Source organism: Copadichromis virginalis, linkage group LG5 (genome assembly GCF_057382275.1).
Source record: "Copadichromis virginalis isolate Kocher_CV1m ecotype Utaka linkage group LG5, C_Virginalis_male_GT1.1, whole genome shotgun sequence".
Classification (NCBI taxonomy): Eukaryota; Metazoa; Chordata; class Actinopteri; order Cichliformes; family Cichlidae; genus Copadichromis; species Copadichromis virginalis.
This window is the reverse complement of record NC_140622.1, coordinates 10,897,674-10,917,384: the sequence shown is the minus strand read 5'-3', so window position 1 is coordinate 10,917,384 and position 19,711 is coordinate 10,897,674. Positions and strand designations below refer to the sequence as shown.

Below are 19,711 nucleotides of genomic sequence, written 5' to 3'. Positions count from 1 at the left end.
TCTGTGACCCCGCAGTCGTCCTCTTGAACAGTCTTGGCAGTAGGTAATAAGCTACAGGAGAGGTCGGAGGTATGGATTACAAAGTGGCTAAAATACTGCACTGTTGAGAGTGAATTCCTAGATGGTAAAGACAAGAAAAGCAGAGGGGAGGAAGCCGAGTGGGAAGGCTTTCACGGGATTGCTGCGAAACAGACACAAATAATGGGCGAATAATCACTGGAATAAGAAAATGAGAAAAATAAATTATGGTAGTTGGAAAACATTTAGGGGCCCAGTGTAACCACGACATGTGTAGCTAGCAACAGCTGATTCCTGTTTGAGGCACCATTCACCTTTACTGAGTTTGAGAGCTCCTGTTTTGGAGGTTCAGCGTTTGTGAATTCAGGAATTAGTTTGAGTGATGGGTCTTCGACTTGAAGGTTTTTATCTGAAAGCTTGTTAGTTCTGTAACACAGACACTGATCTTACTACACTTCTTAAAACCCTAAACAGTTGTTCCTTAAGGTGGCACTCCTTTTGTCTTGCTGAGGTTTAGGTAAACATCCTTTTTATGGATTGAAGCGACTGCTTCTTAAAGGTTCCAGACATGTGGTTAAGGTTAGGAAGGAGCTTGGCCAAGCTTTAAAAAACAAGTCTTGGATGGATGGGCCAAGACTGTAACGCAGTCCATCCATCCAGCTTAGCTTCCCCCATACACAAACTTTGTCGCTCTTTAATAATGTATTCTGACTTCCTTCATTGCTCAACATGATTAACGTGATAGCTGGAGCACTACGTCACTCGTGTCATTTTTGGTTCATGTCACATGTCCTGATGGTGTTGTTCTTCATGGGAGGATGCTCTCAGCCAGCATATCTGTGCAGGAAAGCGGCCTTGTTCTCACAGTCATCTGTGGCCCTGTAGCACCCGGCAATTACCCGTTAATTTCGTACGAAGCCCATCGTGGGTCACGTCCTTCATGTCCCAAAGGAGACCACATTAATATATTACACATCGCCAAAGAGAACAAGATTCAGCTCCAATTATAATCCTGTTAATATCGTATGTTGTCATTGGCTCCACTCTTAATAATAAACTCGCAGAGGGCCATGGTGACTATATTAACAAAATGAACATAATTTCAATCATAAGGCTACAACTGATGCTTTTTGTATTTAGGTGACTTTTTAGTCTATTTCTTTCGCTATAAAGCCTAACTACATCCCAATGTTTGTGTTTACATTTTGATAACAGCGCTCGTTGTTTACTGCGGGCAGGAGCGCGCACCTTATGCCTTTGTTTGGCTGCTAACCCCTTGAGCTCCTCGGCAACTCAGCCTCACTTCCTCTCACTCTCCCTTCATCAACACTGCAGGCAACACACAGCTGTGAACAAGCCGGAGCCTCTAGCAATTCTCCTGGCCCTTGCCCAGCTCACACAGTGTTTCTGAAAAACATTTTAATTGACGCAGCAATTAAGCCAGACAAGTCAAAACAGAGCTCTTGCGGAACCTCTATATGAGCAGAGTAATCTGCTTCCCCGGGCAAGTTTATCTTGAGAATGTGGAGTATTCATCCAAGATATATTGCTTGTATCTCAGCCAGGGAGAGTTCACTGCAGAGAAAATATTTGGGAATAATGTGCAGTTAACTGCAGTGTATCACCGCTGGGAGTAGTGGGAGATTAATTAGTGTACATCAGCATTAAAGGGTCGTGCCGGATTTTAACCGGTATAAAACAAATTATGCATGTTTGACATACACATGAAAAGCAGGCAGTTAGATTATTTTGCATTTATCAGTGCTTTTTAAACCTTCTCAAGGTTTTCTTTAAGTAAGAAAACATGAAACAATATTATGTGAAAATTATTACGCATAATGCTCAGTTTATATTTGAAAAACATTCAACTTCTAGATAAACGCCAACCAGAAAGACTTGCTTCAGATCAGCAGGTCAGCTGCTGTAATTGCTCTAAAACTGAGGCTACGTCCACACGTACCCGGGTATTTTTGAAAACTGAGATTTTTCTATGCGTTTGCACCTTTCGTCCACACGTAAACGGCGTTTTCGGTCACTGAAAACGGAGATTTCTAAAAACTCTGGCCAGGGTGGATAATTTCGAAAACTCAGTTTTTGCATTTACGTGTGGACGAGAAAAACGGAGAAAACGCAGCATCAAAGGTGTGCGCATTTTTTGACGTCACACTGTGCGCCACGTTATTGTTTCCGTGAAATGAATTTCTACAATACTGTTACTGTTAATTTTACTCTCTGCAGTGTTTAAATGCTTACATATACACACACAGTTACTGTCCCTCCACACATACGACTCGGTTCTGCTTCTATGCCCCAGCTTTGTTTACTTTTTCCCACTGAGGCTTCTACACTTCTGATTGGCCTACACGGTTAGGAATCTAGCGCCACCTGTTGCTTTGGCATGTTCCTGGCAGCGTTTTCCTTCATTTCTGCATGTACGTGTGGACGTAGCCTGAGGCCGCCAAACAAAAATCTTTTATCAAGATTCGTCTCATGTCACATGTTGTAACCTTTACCTGAAGTTACCAGAGCATGAGTGTCACGATTATGTGACATTAAAAAACAAAGGGGGGTAATTAAGTAAACAATTTGTGTCATTGTAAACAGCATGTTTTTAAAAAGTAGGGTAAAAGAAAGTAATAGAAAATAATTATAATAAGGATATAAGGATTCTGGTTAAAGCATACAAATCTGGTAAAGCTGCCCCTGGTCCTGCTGGAGGCTTCTTCCTGTCAAAAGGGATTTTTTTCCTTCCCACTGTCACAATGTGCTTGCTCATGGGGGAGAAGGTGACTGTTGTTTTAAATTTCACGCCCTGTAAATAAAACTGAATTGATTGAAATTGAGTGAAAGAATGGGAAACTTACAGAAATATCCATCTATCAGTCATCTTCCCCTTAACCTTGTCTAGGTTGCAGAAATGAGCACACCTCATTTTGTCAGATGTTATTTCTCACAATAAACCTCAAGGCCCTTTTTAAATCAAAACAAGCAAGAGTCAGATTGAGAACCAAGGCTGCAGATGGAAGCTTTACTAAAAAGCGGTGTTTTGAAAAGTCTCAACAAGATCTTGAGCTTTATTGTGAAAGGTTTATGTGGAACATAATCAAGCGGACACGCGATGCTGTTACCGTTGTTGTTGCTAACCTCAAACAGTGTTGGTCAAGTTACTTGAAAAAAGTAATCAGTAACTAATTACTGATTATTTCCCCAAAAAAGTAATCCCGTTACTTTACTGATTACTTATTTTCAAAAGTAATTAATTACTTAGTTACTTAGTTACTTTTTAAAAACACGATTTACAACCTGAATAGGTGATAAAGCGACAGCTCTTTCAGCCCAATTCTACTTTTTCTACATAATCCATCACACAAAATGTAATCAAATGGAAAAGTCTCTTTTTAAAACTTGTTTTATTAGTTTTAATCTTTTAACTTTATGCATCAAGCAAAAATTTAATTATATGCAACATTCTCTGACTGGAAGAAATTTGTTTAATATTTTAATTTCTGCACATTCCAGCACATAATGTTTGTTTTTTGTGTGTGTTTACACTCAGTCTTTCAAATAGATGCAAGTAAAACACAGCAGAAAATAAATAAAGTCAAAGACTAGCGGTCCTTTTGCTCTATTTTCACCTGTAAAGCAGGAGTTGGGTAGGCGGAGGTTTACCCTGGTGCAGGTGTGCCGCGGCGGTCAGTGGAAGAATCCGCGAGTTTCTCTGTGAGTTCCCCATTACGTGGTAGCGCACTCAGTGCTTGCTTGGAAGTTTAGGGGGTTTTTTTCGCTGTAAAAAGAAGTTTTCTTCCCACGCACAATGGACACTAATGTTTTTGTCACTTTTTATGGAATCAAACTCAAAGTAAGGTCAGTACTTCCACGCTTTAAACGCTGCACGCTCATACTCTCTCCCGCACTCGATATATGATGCACTGTTGATCTGCACACAGCTGTTGTCACGAACGTCGCACTTGCTTAGAAATTAAGAAATACTTAAGAAATTAATATAGCCACTACAGTGACCATCAGAACGATGAAAAAATATTGCCGTAAACAGTTTATTTTGCGACACCACGAAACAAATGATAGCGTAAAATGAAACGATAGACGTTTTTATATTGTCATTCGATATATATCGTTATATCAGCCCTAATTTAGATGACATTATTAGAGAATGTTAACAGCAGACCTTGTGTGTGAAGCCCTAACGACAAAAGGACAAAATGTCTGCAGGCATATCAACAGACATTTAACAGCACATGAAAGCATTCTTCACAATGAAGGCACGGCTCATAAAGGAGAATTAAAAAGGAGAGGGAACCCTGTGACAGGTAAAGTATCAGGTGTGTCAGTGATTGTTTGGGGTCATGACAACTCTTTTCAGAGCTCGCTCAGACTTCCCGTCTGATTAACGCATGAAAGTGAATTTTCTTGACATCTCGAGAGGCGTTGCCGAGCAGCTGAAGCACACTGTTAAGAGAAAGAAGTGTGGATGTGTTAAACCTGGAACGACACAGAGGTAGAGGTAGGCTTGAGCTGTGAAAAGACTCATCGCTGCATCTATCAGCAACTCTGGTGTCTGCGTGTTAAAAGCTGTTTCAGAACTTGACGTAACTTGGTTGTTAGATTTTGCAAGTTTCTTTGGCAAGAATAGAAAGAGAATGGAAAGCCGATAATGTGCAACTTAAACTAGGTATAATTTAAATATGCCAGGTTTTATCATCTTCTGTTGATTTTATTTCACTGAGCTTTCATGTTCTGTTGCCTTAGTTTTAGCTAAAAGACACTCCTGCTTTTCCCTTAACCATGCAAATCATAATAAACTGAGTCATGGTGTAATTACTTCTGACTGTGATGTTAGTCTCTGATGCCACTACGGATTTTTTTTAAGGTGCAATATGAGGTGCAACTACAATACCCTATGTCCAAACTGATGACCACAACCACCACAATAGCACATGTGCAACAAGTGCCTCCCACATCATTGCCAGTCTAAGCAACGCCCAACTTTTTTTCTTATTTCTGGCGTAATACTTTTGTGGAAACAAACTGCATCCCCTAAAACAACTCAAACACTTTGCTTGAACGTAGAGTAGATTTACAGATCGTCTCCACAGAGTCCAGCACTAGTGCTAATACGGCAAACACAGGGGCGAGCTTTACCACGGGCCTCAACGCAACAGTTAATTATGCCCAGAGCGTATCACCAGAAGCCCAGCATCTCACCTAGCCATAGTTTATCTTTCCGCTGCTAATTTGTTCCAATCAATTACCTTTGGAAAAAGGAGGCTTCCAAATTTACGGAGACAGGAAGGGGCTGTTTATTCATTCCTGCGCTTTTTTGTTTTGTGCCAATCTTTTAAATATTCCCTCAGGTTGGTTTTGTGCTGGGAGGCCTCCATTAAAAACCCATCGCTCACCACGGGGTTCAGCATGTGACAGAGAAGGGCGCCTGGACCCCCTGGAACCTCTCTCTCTGGAACCTCTTGGAACAGAGGGGAGGTTAACTGACTTAATTACAGGCTTTAAAACAGCAAACACTCATCACAGTTGAGCAGGATTACTGAGATCTGTCTGACAGCATTTTGAGTGAAGAGAAGAAACACTTTCAAGGTGGGCTATGATATCAGTGGTCACCCACATGAGGTGGACCTGAGAGCTTTGTCTTTTTTCTCTAGGTGTCAACTACAGTGACACAGAAATGCATTCACTGCTCCCTGAAATCCACACCACTGAAGCTCAACTCCAGTTAAATGACAAAATATGGACACATCCCATGGTGTATGATTACTGAATGGGTTTTCTGTGTTTATGTTTTTTTTCTGTGTCTATCCTGGAGAGCTCATCCAACAAACTTTCTGCAACTCTATTCTTGACTGTGCAGCCCTACTGTGCTGCTTTTAATTCCACCCTGAAAGATAAAACATAAGCATGTCAAAACTTGGGAAGGTAGGAGAAGACAAGCAGGGGTAAAACCTGATCCACACTGTAGCCCATGAGAGGAACTTTGGACTGATTCAGAGCTCGGAGGGAAAGAAGTGGGAGTGAAATCCTAGCTCACTCTGTGCCTGCCTCTCTTCCTCTCATCCCCTTTTCTCTGTCCTGGCCTCCCTCTGTCAGAGCGCTTCATCTTGGACTCTAGGCGCGTTTGTCTTCTCGCAGAAAAGAAATGCAAAGTAGGCTGCGCCGAAACTCTGGGAAACGCCACAGGACGTCCCTCGAGGGGGGAGAAATTAAATACGGCCACTAAGATCCACACAGTAAAGTGGCAATAAAGTATTCATTAACCCACCATTGAAGGGCTAAGCAGGAAAACAAGCAACTGAGTTAAGAAGTCAAACAGGGACTTAGAACACACAGTAACACCACGCTCTTTCATCTGAAGATTTACAAAACAATAAGAGGCTTGGAGAGCTCATGAGCATGTACATCTCGCCGAGAGAATCAAAGAAAAGGATGACAGAACAAAGTTAGCAACACCAGGGCATTACCAAATAGTTTCACAAATATTTCCCTTACTACTCATAATCCTCTCTGCTTTTATATTGCAACACATCTCCCACTGTTGGTCTGGCAGCGTGCCAGGTGGAGTGCAGGATGTAAACAGTCTCTTTTCCTCTTGTTGATTTTCATTTTCCCATCTGAGGACCTCATTTTTCACCTCCACTCTAAATTGCTGTCCTCCCTTTGGAGCGCCACAGTGGTGCTCCTCGGACCCGGACCGAGGAATCCTATAGGAAGCACGGTAAAAGGCCTGCGGGGATCCTGTGTGCGGCATTCATTGACAAAAAAGGCCTGATGCCAGTTTGACGTCCACCCCCAGGTCTCCCAGAATGTGAATGACCTTCTATGAATAAGAGGCAAACCTACACAAACACCCCTGCAGCTATAGGACCTTCACAGGGGGAAGAGTGTGTGGGCAACGCCAAACAACAACAACAACAAGGGGACTTGCATGCCAGGGTCTCCCCTTTTTCATCTCCCTCACCAATCAAGAGGACACAACACCACAGGGGGGACATTTACAAAAAAACAAGCCTATCAGGGGGTCACTGCCGGCCCCAGCCCATCCTCAATGGGTGGGATCAAGAGTCCGTCCCCACACTCTGCAATTAACACCTACTCCACCAACATGCAAAAGAGAAATCTCCAAATCAGCATTTCAAAACCACACCACAACAAAGACATCAAAGTGCATGCATTGTATTATGCCCGAGTGCTCTTATGGGTTAAACTCTTCAGTGTGTCTTCCAAACGGCCTCATTTCCCCTTACCAACGTGGAATAATGTATGACCTCATCAGTGATCGGATGAAGAGGTGGGAAGCAGGGTCTAAACATGGTGAAAGGTTTTAGGCGGGAGGTGAACTGCTGACTGCAGTTTATGAGCTGAATAGCGCACAGTTTCTGTGTTCTGCACTCCAATCTCACAGACGACTTTCTCTGTCCTAGCAGTATGGGTGACTGGTGATTGATAATGAACATTTGTTTGTCACTAAATGCGAATCTGAAGAGGTCAAATGTTGCCCTGGATTTACTTACTATCACTTTTTTTAAATTTTCTGAAACCCCAATAAAAAGTCACAGCGCAGCAGAAATAATCCAGTTTCATCACTGCGGCCAGCTGCACTGATACACAGCAACTAGAAACATCATGAATGGAGCCGGGGCTTCAGCTGAAAAAGATATTTATGGATGTATGCTCTTCTTGTACACCGCACTTTAAAAACTCTGTGTTATGACTTAAACTACATGGCAGCGATTACGTCAGCTTCACTAACATGACCTAATGTTTGCAAAACCCTTTTTTCAACATTAATCTCTATCAAGATTATTATGACAAAGATTAAGTGGGAGTCAAATGTAAACACTTTATTTAAAACTTTACTCAGAAAGTAGCCGCTTGCTTGTTGAACAGTCTAACTAATCCTCATATGATCAAATGTAAATATAGCATATTGTTAGAAAAATAAATTGGTGAAAAGTAGCCACCTTTAAATATATTTGCAAATTTTATGGTTTGTTCTTAAGTTGGAATTTGAGCTACTTCCACTTTCACAGCATATCAGGAATAAACATTATTTTCATTCCAGTAGATTTTATATGACAGCTTGTGCTACTAGGTGCTTTTCAGATTATTTAATTTACATGCAAAACACACAAAAATCTCAAAATACTCTTGTTTTTTTAAAAATCTGTTCCACTTCAGCTAATTCCAAGAGTAAAATGCTGCCCCAAAGTCAATGAATGAGAAACAATAATCGATTTGCAATCACTTTTAATACTTAAAATATTTTTATCTTATCATGGTTACTATACATACTTTACCTGAGCACTAACTGGGTGCTATCAGTGCTTCTACTTAAATAAATGGTCTACAGTATCTTTTAGTTGTAAAACAAATCATTTCATACTGTACATAGTAAACCTATGCTTGTCCAAAGTGCTCAAGTACTTGGACCGACCTCACACACAGAGAGCTGCTATGAAAGGTAGCGGCCTGACCATCGGGAGCAATTTGGGGCCTCATTGAAACAAGCTGTCAGATATCACAGTAAATATGTTTACACAGCAAAAGCATAGAAAACATACCATTAACATTATCAGCATTTCTGTCTTGACAGTTAACAAACTGATGGTCCAGTGCAGCATTTAATCTGTACTGGCAATATGCAGTCTATGACGTCACAGTGCATTGCACCATCTCAGCTATGGTGGATTTACTGCAGGGACGAAAAAAGGGCTCATCTTAGGAGTTCCAAGTCTGCAAGAGGCATCTGAAATACTACCCCCCAGCGTCAGAGGGTGAGAAATAATGTTGAGGTTGTAGATCAGAAGGTGACAGTGGCCTTGACCTCCTGTGTCTGGGTCACTCCCTCCCACTTGACCTTCCTGAGCAACTCCTATATACTTAGCGTCTTGATATGAGGGTGATATGAGATACCTCGTGAAGAGATAACGTTAAAAGCCTGCAACTACAGACGTGGACTGATTGTACTCTTTAGGCTAGAGTGAGGTAAGCATTCAGAAGCCTTAAGTAAGGAACAAGAACGAACAAGTGATGATTTGGCTGTTTGCAGCAAAAAACGAGCCAAGTGTCTTTTTGCAGCTTACCCCGGGGAAGTTTGGGGTGGTGTGCAGGACTAAAGTCACAGACCAGGAGGTACAAGGCAGGAGAGGAAAGGGACTGTTACCTTCAAAACCTGGTATGGCAGAACTGTGCTTTGAATATGATATGAACGTCTACATACAGCCCCGGTAGGGGGTTGGCGTTGGGGGTGGCGGGGTGAATTTGCAGAGGTTGAAGACAAGGTGGTTCAGTGTTCTGGATGAGCTGCAATGAAAAGAGTGCTTTGACAGGCTGGCTTCAAGGGAAGTGTTCAGGAGCAGATAAATGACTCAAACCTGAATACCATCCACAGTTTTAAGTCTCAAAAAGCAACGACAATTCTCTGTCTGATGATCTAAGATAACAGAAATTGGTGAGTATTAGACCGTGATAGGGATCAAGTCATCCATCTGCCCAGATGACAAGACAAAGAAGCACTTCAAAGCAGGTGCCATTCACCTGGGCAACCACTGAATTCATTTTACCTGTCTCATTATCTTACTCCCACACCTCTGTGTACAGCTTCCTGTCTTTTTTACCATGTTTCTCTTGAGTTACATTTTCCTAAAGGAAAACACACAATGCCACATTCGAAACCGTAAACCTTTTGTGAAACTTGGGCGCAGGTTGAGCTGGATCCAAGAACTTGTGTAAGCCGTCTGGACCATTATTCTCCCTGACACCTTAATCTGCCACAAGAGAAACACTGGTGCTAAGAATATACAATGTTCAGCCTCAGCAGCAGTGCAAAGACAAAGCTAGTCTGAGTCTTCAACCTGTTCATCCGGTCTCCGCTAATGCCCTATTTTCACAAGTGAGAAAAGACATGAAGTCCCACAGGAAGTCTTAATTATGCCACCTGGAAAGAACGAGCCTAGAAGACTGGCAGGTGTGCTAGATACCAACCAGGTTACCAAGATGTCAAGGCTGGGAATGCTACATCATTATCTATTATCAGTTTCCTCAACAAAGGAAAATGTAGTACAATGACAACAAAGGGTGACTGATGGTTTTCTCCTTTGAGAAGTTTTAGGCTACTGTTGGCAGTAAAACCTTTCCCTGGCAGCTTGTTGTGATTACAGAAACTAACAAAGTACATCATCTAACCTCATTACTTGGTTTCAACATGCAAAATAATTTACGACTCCAACACATTTGTCCATACTGTGACATAACCACGTCCTCTGCTCGGTTTGAGATCTCTAGTGCTCTAAACCTGCATATTTTGGCAATTTCATAAAAAACTGGAAGAGTGTACAGTTCCATAAATAGAAAACATATGTGCAACAGATAGCTACTGGTGGAAAGAAAGAAAAAATTACAACAATATCTGGACAGTTTGGGTGGTATTTTTCAGTCTTGTGAGGAGAGTCAGGGTGGCGGCATTAGATGCAGCAACATGCCCTTGAAAGACAAGATGGAGAGACAACACTGGGTCCTCATTCATTTTGAGAGACCATCTCGGTTTCACTGGCGAGTCACCTGACTCAGAAGGCTGCTCGTCAGGTGAAACCCTGACCAAAGCGCAAACGTCCTGCTCTCGATATGACAGATCTCATACTGCAGATGCAAAAAGAGAGCGCCGCTGACACGCCAGGAATCCAAAACACCCCAGTCCCCGTGCATTTACTGTAGTTCCGATGCCAGAGAAAGTTAGCTAAGTAGTAGAAGGAGAAAGGACATTAAGGCATAAGAGTTCGATTAGAGCTGAGCTGAAATTAACAGACTATTTGGCAGCTATTTTGATATGTTATGGTTAGAGTGGAGTTATTTACCAGTTCAGGCTTCTGAAATTAGTTCAGGCTTTTCTTTACCCAATATGACCAGTAGTTAAACTGTTAATTGGTTACAGCAACCATTTTTAATTCAGTTCAACTCAACTTTGTTTCTATGGCACCAAATCACAACAACAGTCACTTCCAGGTGCTTCATATTGTAAGATCCTATCAATCAGACCCCTACCCTAAAAACAATGTTGTTTATTCTCATAAACATGAAGCAATAATTTTAAGAGTAAAATGCAACTGAAATATATCAAATCAAAAGTTTATTTATTCAAATAATAATAATAATAATAATAATAATAATAATAATAATAATAATGAATAAACAATAATAATAATCAATATGCTTGGAAAATATGCTTCGCATAAACTGCATACCGATCAAGTAAATTTCATTTGATCAGATTCCATTAAATTAATTAATATTATACAGACCTATTGTAAAAGAAATTGTGTATGTATGTATTCAACTAACTGAAAGAAGAAGAAGAACAGTCCTTTATTGTGATTATATGTTCACACGTAAAGAAATTTAATTTGGTAATTCTCGGCACACATGAAAAGAAGCACACACACACATACATATACATATATATATATATACATACATACATACACACACACAACCAACACTATAAAACAATTGAATGCATACTATCCATATGTGCAGGTGTGAAGTATAAATATGTGCAGAAAGTCACAGATAGAATTTGGTAGAACTGAAAGTCAGCATGTTGGATATATTTTTTTGAATGAATGACCACTTGATGACAATGGGAATGAAAAATCCCCCTTTTAACAGGAAGGACACTCAATGAGGGGCAGCACAACTGGTTGTGGATGGGAGTGGTGCGTGGGGGATCAGCTGTCACCTTCATTGGTTGCCCACAATCATCAGAAGCATAAGAACAATGTTCTCTCTTAACAACTCTGCACCTGCACACACCTGCACGCACACACACACACACACACACATACACACACACACCTGCACACACACACACACTCCCTACATCCAGTAACCATATGCTGAAGAAAGAGAATCCCAGCAATGATACTACTCCCTCTTTTATCAAACCTTAGGACCACCCAAGCAGCATGTGATACTCTTTACAACCTCACAGCCATATGGCATTAGAATCAAGCAGAGGTGCCAAGCGGCTATATTCAATAACACTGAAACACAATGAGTCAATTCATGGACCATCATAAAGAAAAGCCTGTGCGCATTTAACAGCGATTGGCAGTGAGAGGATAAAACACATATTCCAGGAGGCGCAGCATCAGCGCCAGGTGGGAGGCTCAGACAGAGCTAACGGTTGGCTATGAGATGACACTGTGAACGCGAGTTTATTTGCAGAAGGAAATTGGCACTGATAGAGACGGGGCATCAGCTTACTGCTGGATTCAGGGGCAACATGCTGAAAGGAGCCAACAGACTCATCTTTTCAGGGAATATCACACGTCTGTCCCACACATATACCTGACAAGTAGAGGGGTGAGGGTGGCAGGAGCACTGTCTCCTGCAGTACTGCAGTCTATGGCCAACAGATGAATAAATTCAATTGCAAAACTTTATGACGATAAATTCTTAGCACATTTAAAAGCAATTATGCATTACAGATTACATTACTTTTCATTACGGATGTGAGTAAAACTTGAAGAAAAGAATAATTAGAACCTGCAACACATATTGATTCATTGCGAATCACATTAAAATATTATCCACAGACACAAATTCTAATGACACTGTGCTTTAAGTGAAAAGTACGCTGTTATTTTTCATCTTCAGTGCATTCCAATCAAAACAATAGACTCAGTGGTCCAGAAATAAAATGTAATCACGGTACTATCAGTCATCCACCAAATAGGGGGCAGAGTTAAGGTTGCAGGGGGGCAGAGACAGACAGATAATCGATCCCAGAGTCTGACCTCTCAGTCTGAGGCCGTTGGACGTATACCGCTGTGAAGCGTTCACTGATTACCTGTGACCAGACAAGCATTCATGCCTAAAGTTGGGTGAGGACTGCTGCAGACCAGCAGTCACATTTCATTTACGCCAACTGCTAAAAAGATTTAAATGAAGCTCAATGAAGTGAACATAAACCATGCTGTGCTCAGAAATTAGCTTGGCCAGAGAGATAAATAGATTTCAGGCTGAGCTGCATCCCATTTTAACATGAACTCAGCTTTTAATTGCTTGAGCACAAATCCCCACTTAATGTGTTTCCTCACACGTGTGAAGTTATAGGAAAACCACGCAACAGAAGTTATGTCCATAAATTAAAACAAATGTGTGAATTCTAAAGTCCTCAGCAGTGATTATAAATGAGAGACAAATTTTCCCCATAAAGTTTAAGGAGCGGCCGTTACAAATACAAATGTTTTGAAGTCATGTACACCGCAGCGGAGGATTAACACCATTTCCTGGAACATCGGGCTCAGCCTCTTTTTTCTTTAATATACACACTCTTCTCTACACCCACTCCATTAAATTAAAAGTCAGTGGTTTCCAGGCCAAGTTGGACGTTACAATTAAGTGACACTTTTGACAGCTGGATCGCAGCAGAGCACAAGTTGCTCCGGACCAAACTACACTTGCACTTAAACCACCGTCACCACTTGGCCGTTTGCGTTCAGTGGTTAACCACAGCGCCACAAATGACTTCTGTGTGGCTGCCGAGGGAGAAGAGAGTTTTACACTAAATATAACTGAGCTTAGCTGCTGTGGAGACAAGCTGAGGTCTGGGACGTGGCCAAAGTAATAGTGGTTTTCAGTGCTTTTTCAGTCATTACTCTACTGCCGTGGGTTTATATGGACTCAGGCCTCGCAAACAGTAATTAGAGATCACAGCAAAACATCAGCAGCAGCCCCAGACGACAGGGTCAGTGGTTTCGTGGCTTATGCACGCGGTCGGGCACCATTGCAATATTACTGCGAGGGTGAAATTCTACCAGTATGCTTGAAGCAAGTCAGATGTGCATCAAGAAACTGAAAGGGAAGCTGCAGGTTGTTATTACTGTCAGCAAATGCACAAGTAATAATACAAAAGATCAAAAGTTTAAACTGCATTTGTCACTGAAACAATCAATGCTGAATAAACACTTAAGGCTTCAGACTCAAACATGCACGCCGATAAGGTCACAAGTGTTAAGAGCCTGGGTTCATTCGGGCAACTAATCTATAGCTCCAAAGAAGAAAGTGACCATGGGAATGTGTTGTGTGAACAACAGCAATAACAGTTTAAACATTTACTAGACAAGTGACAGGCTGGTTGTAAAAGGCCGAGCCCAAAGTCGAAGCGATACCAAACTACTGACTTATCGAAGCAGCTACTTCCCTGCTACACTGCTTTTTACATGACAGTTTCAGATTTGATCCTCATCTGTTGTTACTCGATGGAATTAAAAGCTAAACAGAAACATAACCACCCCATAACACGGGTTGACACATACCAGAATGCCTGGCATTTAACCCCAAAGGGAAGTTTCTAACCCTCTACGCTGCCACCCACCCACCAAAACACACATGCACTCTCACCCAATATAGACTACAGACTTTCCTGTGGGGTAAAAATAGTAGCCCGCTGTTTGCCGTTCACAGGAGGGCGTGCAGATGAGAAATATGTGGCTTAATGATGAGCCAGGGTGGCTTTCTCTTACTGCCACCTGCACTGCCTGTGGCGAGCCTGTTTATTGTAGCGGAGCTGACCCACATTCTGCCGTCATCCCGGTGGCTTTGGCCTCATGCGCAGTCAGAGGGAGGAGGTGGGGGCTAGTGTGCTGTAATCCTGATGATGTTATGGCATTTAAAGGACTTTTTACTTGTACTGACGGGACAGAGTGGCATTGCTGAAGTTAAGTGTGAGAAGCTTGTTTCCAAAAGGTGATAATTCTGAAGTGCTCTTTTGTGGTGCAAGACATGGCTCCACCCTCAGCGGTAGATTATGCTGGCCTGACTTTTCAAAGTGAAAATTTGCATGGAGACTCTTGACCCCGTGCCTCTGTTTGTTCTGAGCTGACGTTTGCCGTCTGCCTTAGCAATTAAGCAGACTAAGAAAAACTTTACATTAAAAGGCTTCTTCTTCTCTCTTTTTTTCGTAATCACCGGTCACGCCCGTTATGTCAACAACTGCATTTAAAGCATTTGAAGAACACAGCACAGCCTAAGTGATGTTCTGCGATTATTTTAAGCATATGAACTCACAGCAGCCCAGATGAGGCTAAAGTTCATGTGCCCAGAGTAGCAGAGCCATTAGTATGGATTTAGATTTGGATCTACTTTATGCAGGAACTGAAACATGTTATAGCAGAAATGTGGGCCAACAGAAGCAGCATGACTTTTTCCCTCCTCCCTGGAGTGTTTTGTCCATTTAGAAAATGCCATGTTTTCTGCAACACAGCGTGATATAAGCAGAACATTTAAAAGATTTAAAAAAAAAAGAAAAAATGTAACTCTTAAAATGTTGAAACTCAGATCTTGCGTGACTTGGGAGTCTCAGAGAAAAGGGTAGAGCACATACACAATTCTGCCCATCACTTCACTAATGCACTGTATCTGGTGTTAAACGAAGACTGGTTGCTTTATTTAAGATAACTTAGCTCAAAGATGCCAGAAAGTGATTATTACAATAGACAGGTTTTCATCTCCACAGGATGCATGTCTCCATTAAAATCATTAAAACAGAAGAAAACGTGCATTACTGTGTGTTAAAAACTGTTATTGAAACCATAATTGATTCAGTCCCCAAACAGGAAGATATTTTAATATCAAAACGTTCACTGTGTAAATAAGCTACTTATCTGATAAGAGTCTATCATGCCAGTCGACTTAAAAAAAAAGTCACTTGATTAGTTGTTATGGGTTTGCTTTGTCCCCAATTTGCTCATCTGACACTGACTACAGCTTTTTGCTGTTTAAAGTGAGGAAGGCTTCTTCAGCCAGAGTTGCCCTTTCTCCTCAGCTGATAAGCCTGAACAAAGTCTACTTGCTAAGTTTATCCGTTAGACTTTTTATCCATTAGATTTTGCAAACACAAATCTTTTATCAAATGCATATGAGCAGATACATTGTTCAACTTCCCGTGTCCTCTAAGTACACTGAGAGGGTTATTTTAGCATCGCCGAACGTGTTTTCCTGCTATAAAAGCTGCACACGCGACATGGAGGAAAGGCAAAAGCAATTAGGTCCCATGATTTACTCTACCTGCTTTAATAGGGAAGTGAGGGCCTCCCAGACAGAGGTCATGGTTCTTAACCTCGCTGCTCTGCTACCAAGTTAATCAGTTTGAAACATGTGTTTAGTTCAGCACAGACAAGCAGCTTTATAGCTGCAATTTAAGATTTTTCTTCACAGGGTGACTCACTGGCATAATGATCAATAATTATGAAGTGGGACCTGAAAATTAACTCATACCCTCCTGTAGTCTCACCATAAAAGACCTGCATATTGCCCATACTTGTCTTCAAGCTGTGTTCCATTTATGCCGCCGCTCAGAGGCAAACTGCCTTCCCAAACAGCTCAAGCAAAAAACTTTACACATCATGATGCATCAGGGGAAGTGCAGCCAGCTTGCCAAGGTAAGGACTACAAGGCCCCTCTCAAAAAAGCAATTAAGGCAGAGGGAGTCATAATATTGAATGGAGAGGGGGGTGCATTCCTCTGAGAGAGGCAGTAGCAGTAGACTGTGAAATTCATATTGACTAGAGAGGCAAACATACACAGGTAAGCAGCAGTGCCCAGCTTTTTCCTTGTCAGCCAAAGAACAGCGCCTGTAGTCTGTCGCTTTCAAATATATAAGTTCAGCCATCCAAAGATGAACCTATACACAAGCTCACTGGACACAGAACAGCTTATAGAGTAAAAAAACCAACAACACGCACACAAACAATTTGCACAGTTCTCTCTAAAACAACACAGCACTAAGATGATATCTGGAAAATGAAAAAACTGCTGAACTCGGGATGTGAGCTCACTGGTGTGTTAAATCCCACTTGATTAAAGCAGGAAAACGCCTTCGACAATGAACTGTGCCAGTCCACTTAATTAAGTCAACTTGTACTACCAGGGAGCGCTGGGAAACGAAGAAAGCAAAAGCAAACAGGGGAGCTGCCGCTTGCTCCCCGAGCTTTTCTCTGGATGCTAATCAAAGGCTTGATCTACGAGCAGGACAGGCCCCAGGGATGTCGCTCTGCTTGGCTGATCCTGGCAATTTGCTCTTGGTAATACCCTCTCTCTCACTCTGCACCCCGGAGAACCCGGAAGACCATCTCACCTAATCTGTATGGCCGATGGAACGCACAAATACAACCTCCCCCCGCCTCCCAAAGTGCATCTGCTTCACCAGAGAATAATCACATAATGGCCATGGAGTTATTACATGCTCCTTATTATCCCATCTCTCTTTGTGGCTCCAATTTAGAGATTCAGTACTAAAGAAGACTGAAGATAAAGACACTGCATTTGATTAACTAAAACAATAATCATGTATATGCTCTCAAAATGGGCGAGACGTACACATTTCTCAATATGTGCATCTGCTCCGTCACTGTTTGTGTTTGTATTTGTGCAATACAGGCCAGTGGGAGCATCTGGTGGTTATTATGATGCCTGGAGGTCTGAGGAAAGGGAGCAGCGTGCGTATGAGAGTTGCATGATTTGTTTGTGGTCTGCGCAGCGCTGCTCTGGTGATGCTCTAAGTTCTTCCTCTGAAAAACCCTCAAGAACTTATCAAAGCCACAATCACTCCAATTGCACAACTGTCATTTCATCAGTCAGCCGGTGAGCAAACTCATGGCAGAGGAAAAACCAGCACTGACTAAAACACAGGAAAGCCAGGAGTAAACCAAGAATTAGAAGCAAGAGGGAAGATGAGGGTAGAAGAGAGCAGTTCAGGTTCCCACCTTTAAAAGAGATGAAGACACGGGGCGCGGCCAGTGGCTCATTGCTCACTTGGTTCCCAAAAGCCAAGCCGCACAGTGCCAGGAGGGTGTGGACCGTCCACAGACCGTCCAGCTGCATGGTGGACCAACCTCCTGTAGCTCCAAAGGCTGCTTTTTGTTTTTTTTTGTTTGTTTTTTTAAATCTGCAGGGACAAAAAGAAACACGTGAGAAGAGAAGATGCTGACTCTACTTTACACTTAAAACCAAAAAAGAATCTGCCACCGTGAGCCTGTTTTTCATTTATAATTTTATGTGACGCGTCAAATCTGTATCTCCCAAGGGCCCCATCACACTGCGAGTTTTGGGCGACACCGCACCGAGGTGCAGAGTTTACGCCCAGATTTCTGGGAGCTTCATTAAACTGATGAGTCCTAATGGAAAGGAGCCAGACTTTTAGAGACTTGCACATTGCTTCCATTTGGTAAAAATTATGTTTGTTTTTCAGAGCGCGACAAAATAATGGCAGGATCGCGCTGACTCCACTGAAGCTTTTCTTCTGCTCCTCTACACGCAACCAAAATGCATTCCTGCATCATGACACCACGCTGTAATTACTGGGTTCACCTAATGCCAGGCTATACCACAACTTCACACTTACTTAAGGAAAATAGCACAAAAATAACATTGTGATTGATGCATCTCAAATACAGGTCTTAGCTGTTGATTAAAGAAAAGGCCTGCAAGTAATGACAGCCTCAAAGCTGAACAACTAAAAAAAAGGTGGTGACATTAATTGTTGATGAAGTATAGATACCTTTAAGCAGCTGATGTTTCACACATATGTGACTGACCATAAGAAATACTCGTGTATGCGGCTACCTCTTTACCTGCAAAACTTTTCTTTTCCACCTTTGTTCCCATAAAGCCTCCCTGAGCTCACTGACCGGACACCTACAGCCTGCATATCTCCTCTCCGCACAAACCACTGACACTTCAAACATTGGACGAATTTCCACCTCAAAAGCACCTTCAGAGACCTCAACAGAGCAGAACAGTCTTCAGACTGGTTGGCTGAAGCGAATTTATGAGTAAAAGCAGCTGTTTAAACCTCGGCTGTTTACAATTTGTAAACCATCCAGCTGTTTATTCTAAGAGAGAGGCCAACTCCTTCGCACAAGCGCATGAAATCAAACAAGGCACCGCTCACAGATGACACCGAGGATTGCGAAAGACACACCGTACCATGAAGTAAAAAATACAAATATGTATGTCATAGACAGTGATATGAAATATTAATACAAAAGTTTACAAAAACAAAAAACAAAAAAACAAAAACCCTTTTAGTCATGGAAACATCATATTAGTCCAAATAGCTTAAAAGAAGAAAAGGTCTCAGCTTCTTCACAGTTTATTAACTGACATGTGTTGAACAAATGTAATGCAATCATTAAAACTTACAGACGGAAACCAGTAAAATCTGGATGGACAGGGCTCAGTGGCTACAGCGCTGCTTTAATCCAGCAGACAAGAAAATAACCATCTGCATTTGCTGCCGATTAAAAACATTTTTTAAAACATTTCACAGTTACCGTGACACAGGGAAATTCCTCAGTGTTGTATTGTATGTAAAAATAAATAAAACACTATACAACTTTATTCACGTGCATGTATGAATGTGTTCTTCGGCAATGAATAATAATAATAAAACAAATTTCATGCAAAAATGTTGAATGTTGCTGAAACACGCTGAAATGTGTGTAACAGACTGGCAGTCTTGGCTACACATGGACGACAGAACTGTAAACAGTCTGGTGCGGTATTAGAGCGCACGGTAAACTGCACAGCTATTAAATAAACAGTGATAATGATTCGCGCTGGAATTGATTTTCCGATCAAAAGAAATTAATAATGATCATAATTT

General features: G+C 41.7%; 1 protein-coding gene across 7 annotated transcripts in view; it reads right to left on the bottom strand.

Annotated features, from left to right (window-relative positions):
* The window catches only part of sema3fb (sema domain, immunoglobulin domain (Ig), short basic domain, secreted, (semaphorin) 3Fb), a 59,605-nt gene that overhangs the window by 39,260 nt on the left and 634 nt on the right, over nt 1-19,711 (bottom strand). For all 7 annotated transcript variants that reach the window (XM_085455839.1, XM_085455841.1, XM_085455837.1 and 4 more), the window contains exon 2: nt 17,811-17,992. In XM_085455839.1, coding sequence (XP_085311965.1) covers nt 17,811-17,928 — 118 coding nt within the window. In that variant the 5' untranslated portion in view covers nt 17,929-17,992. The remainder of the gene's footprint in view (nt 1-17,810; nt 17,993-19,711) is intronic.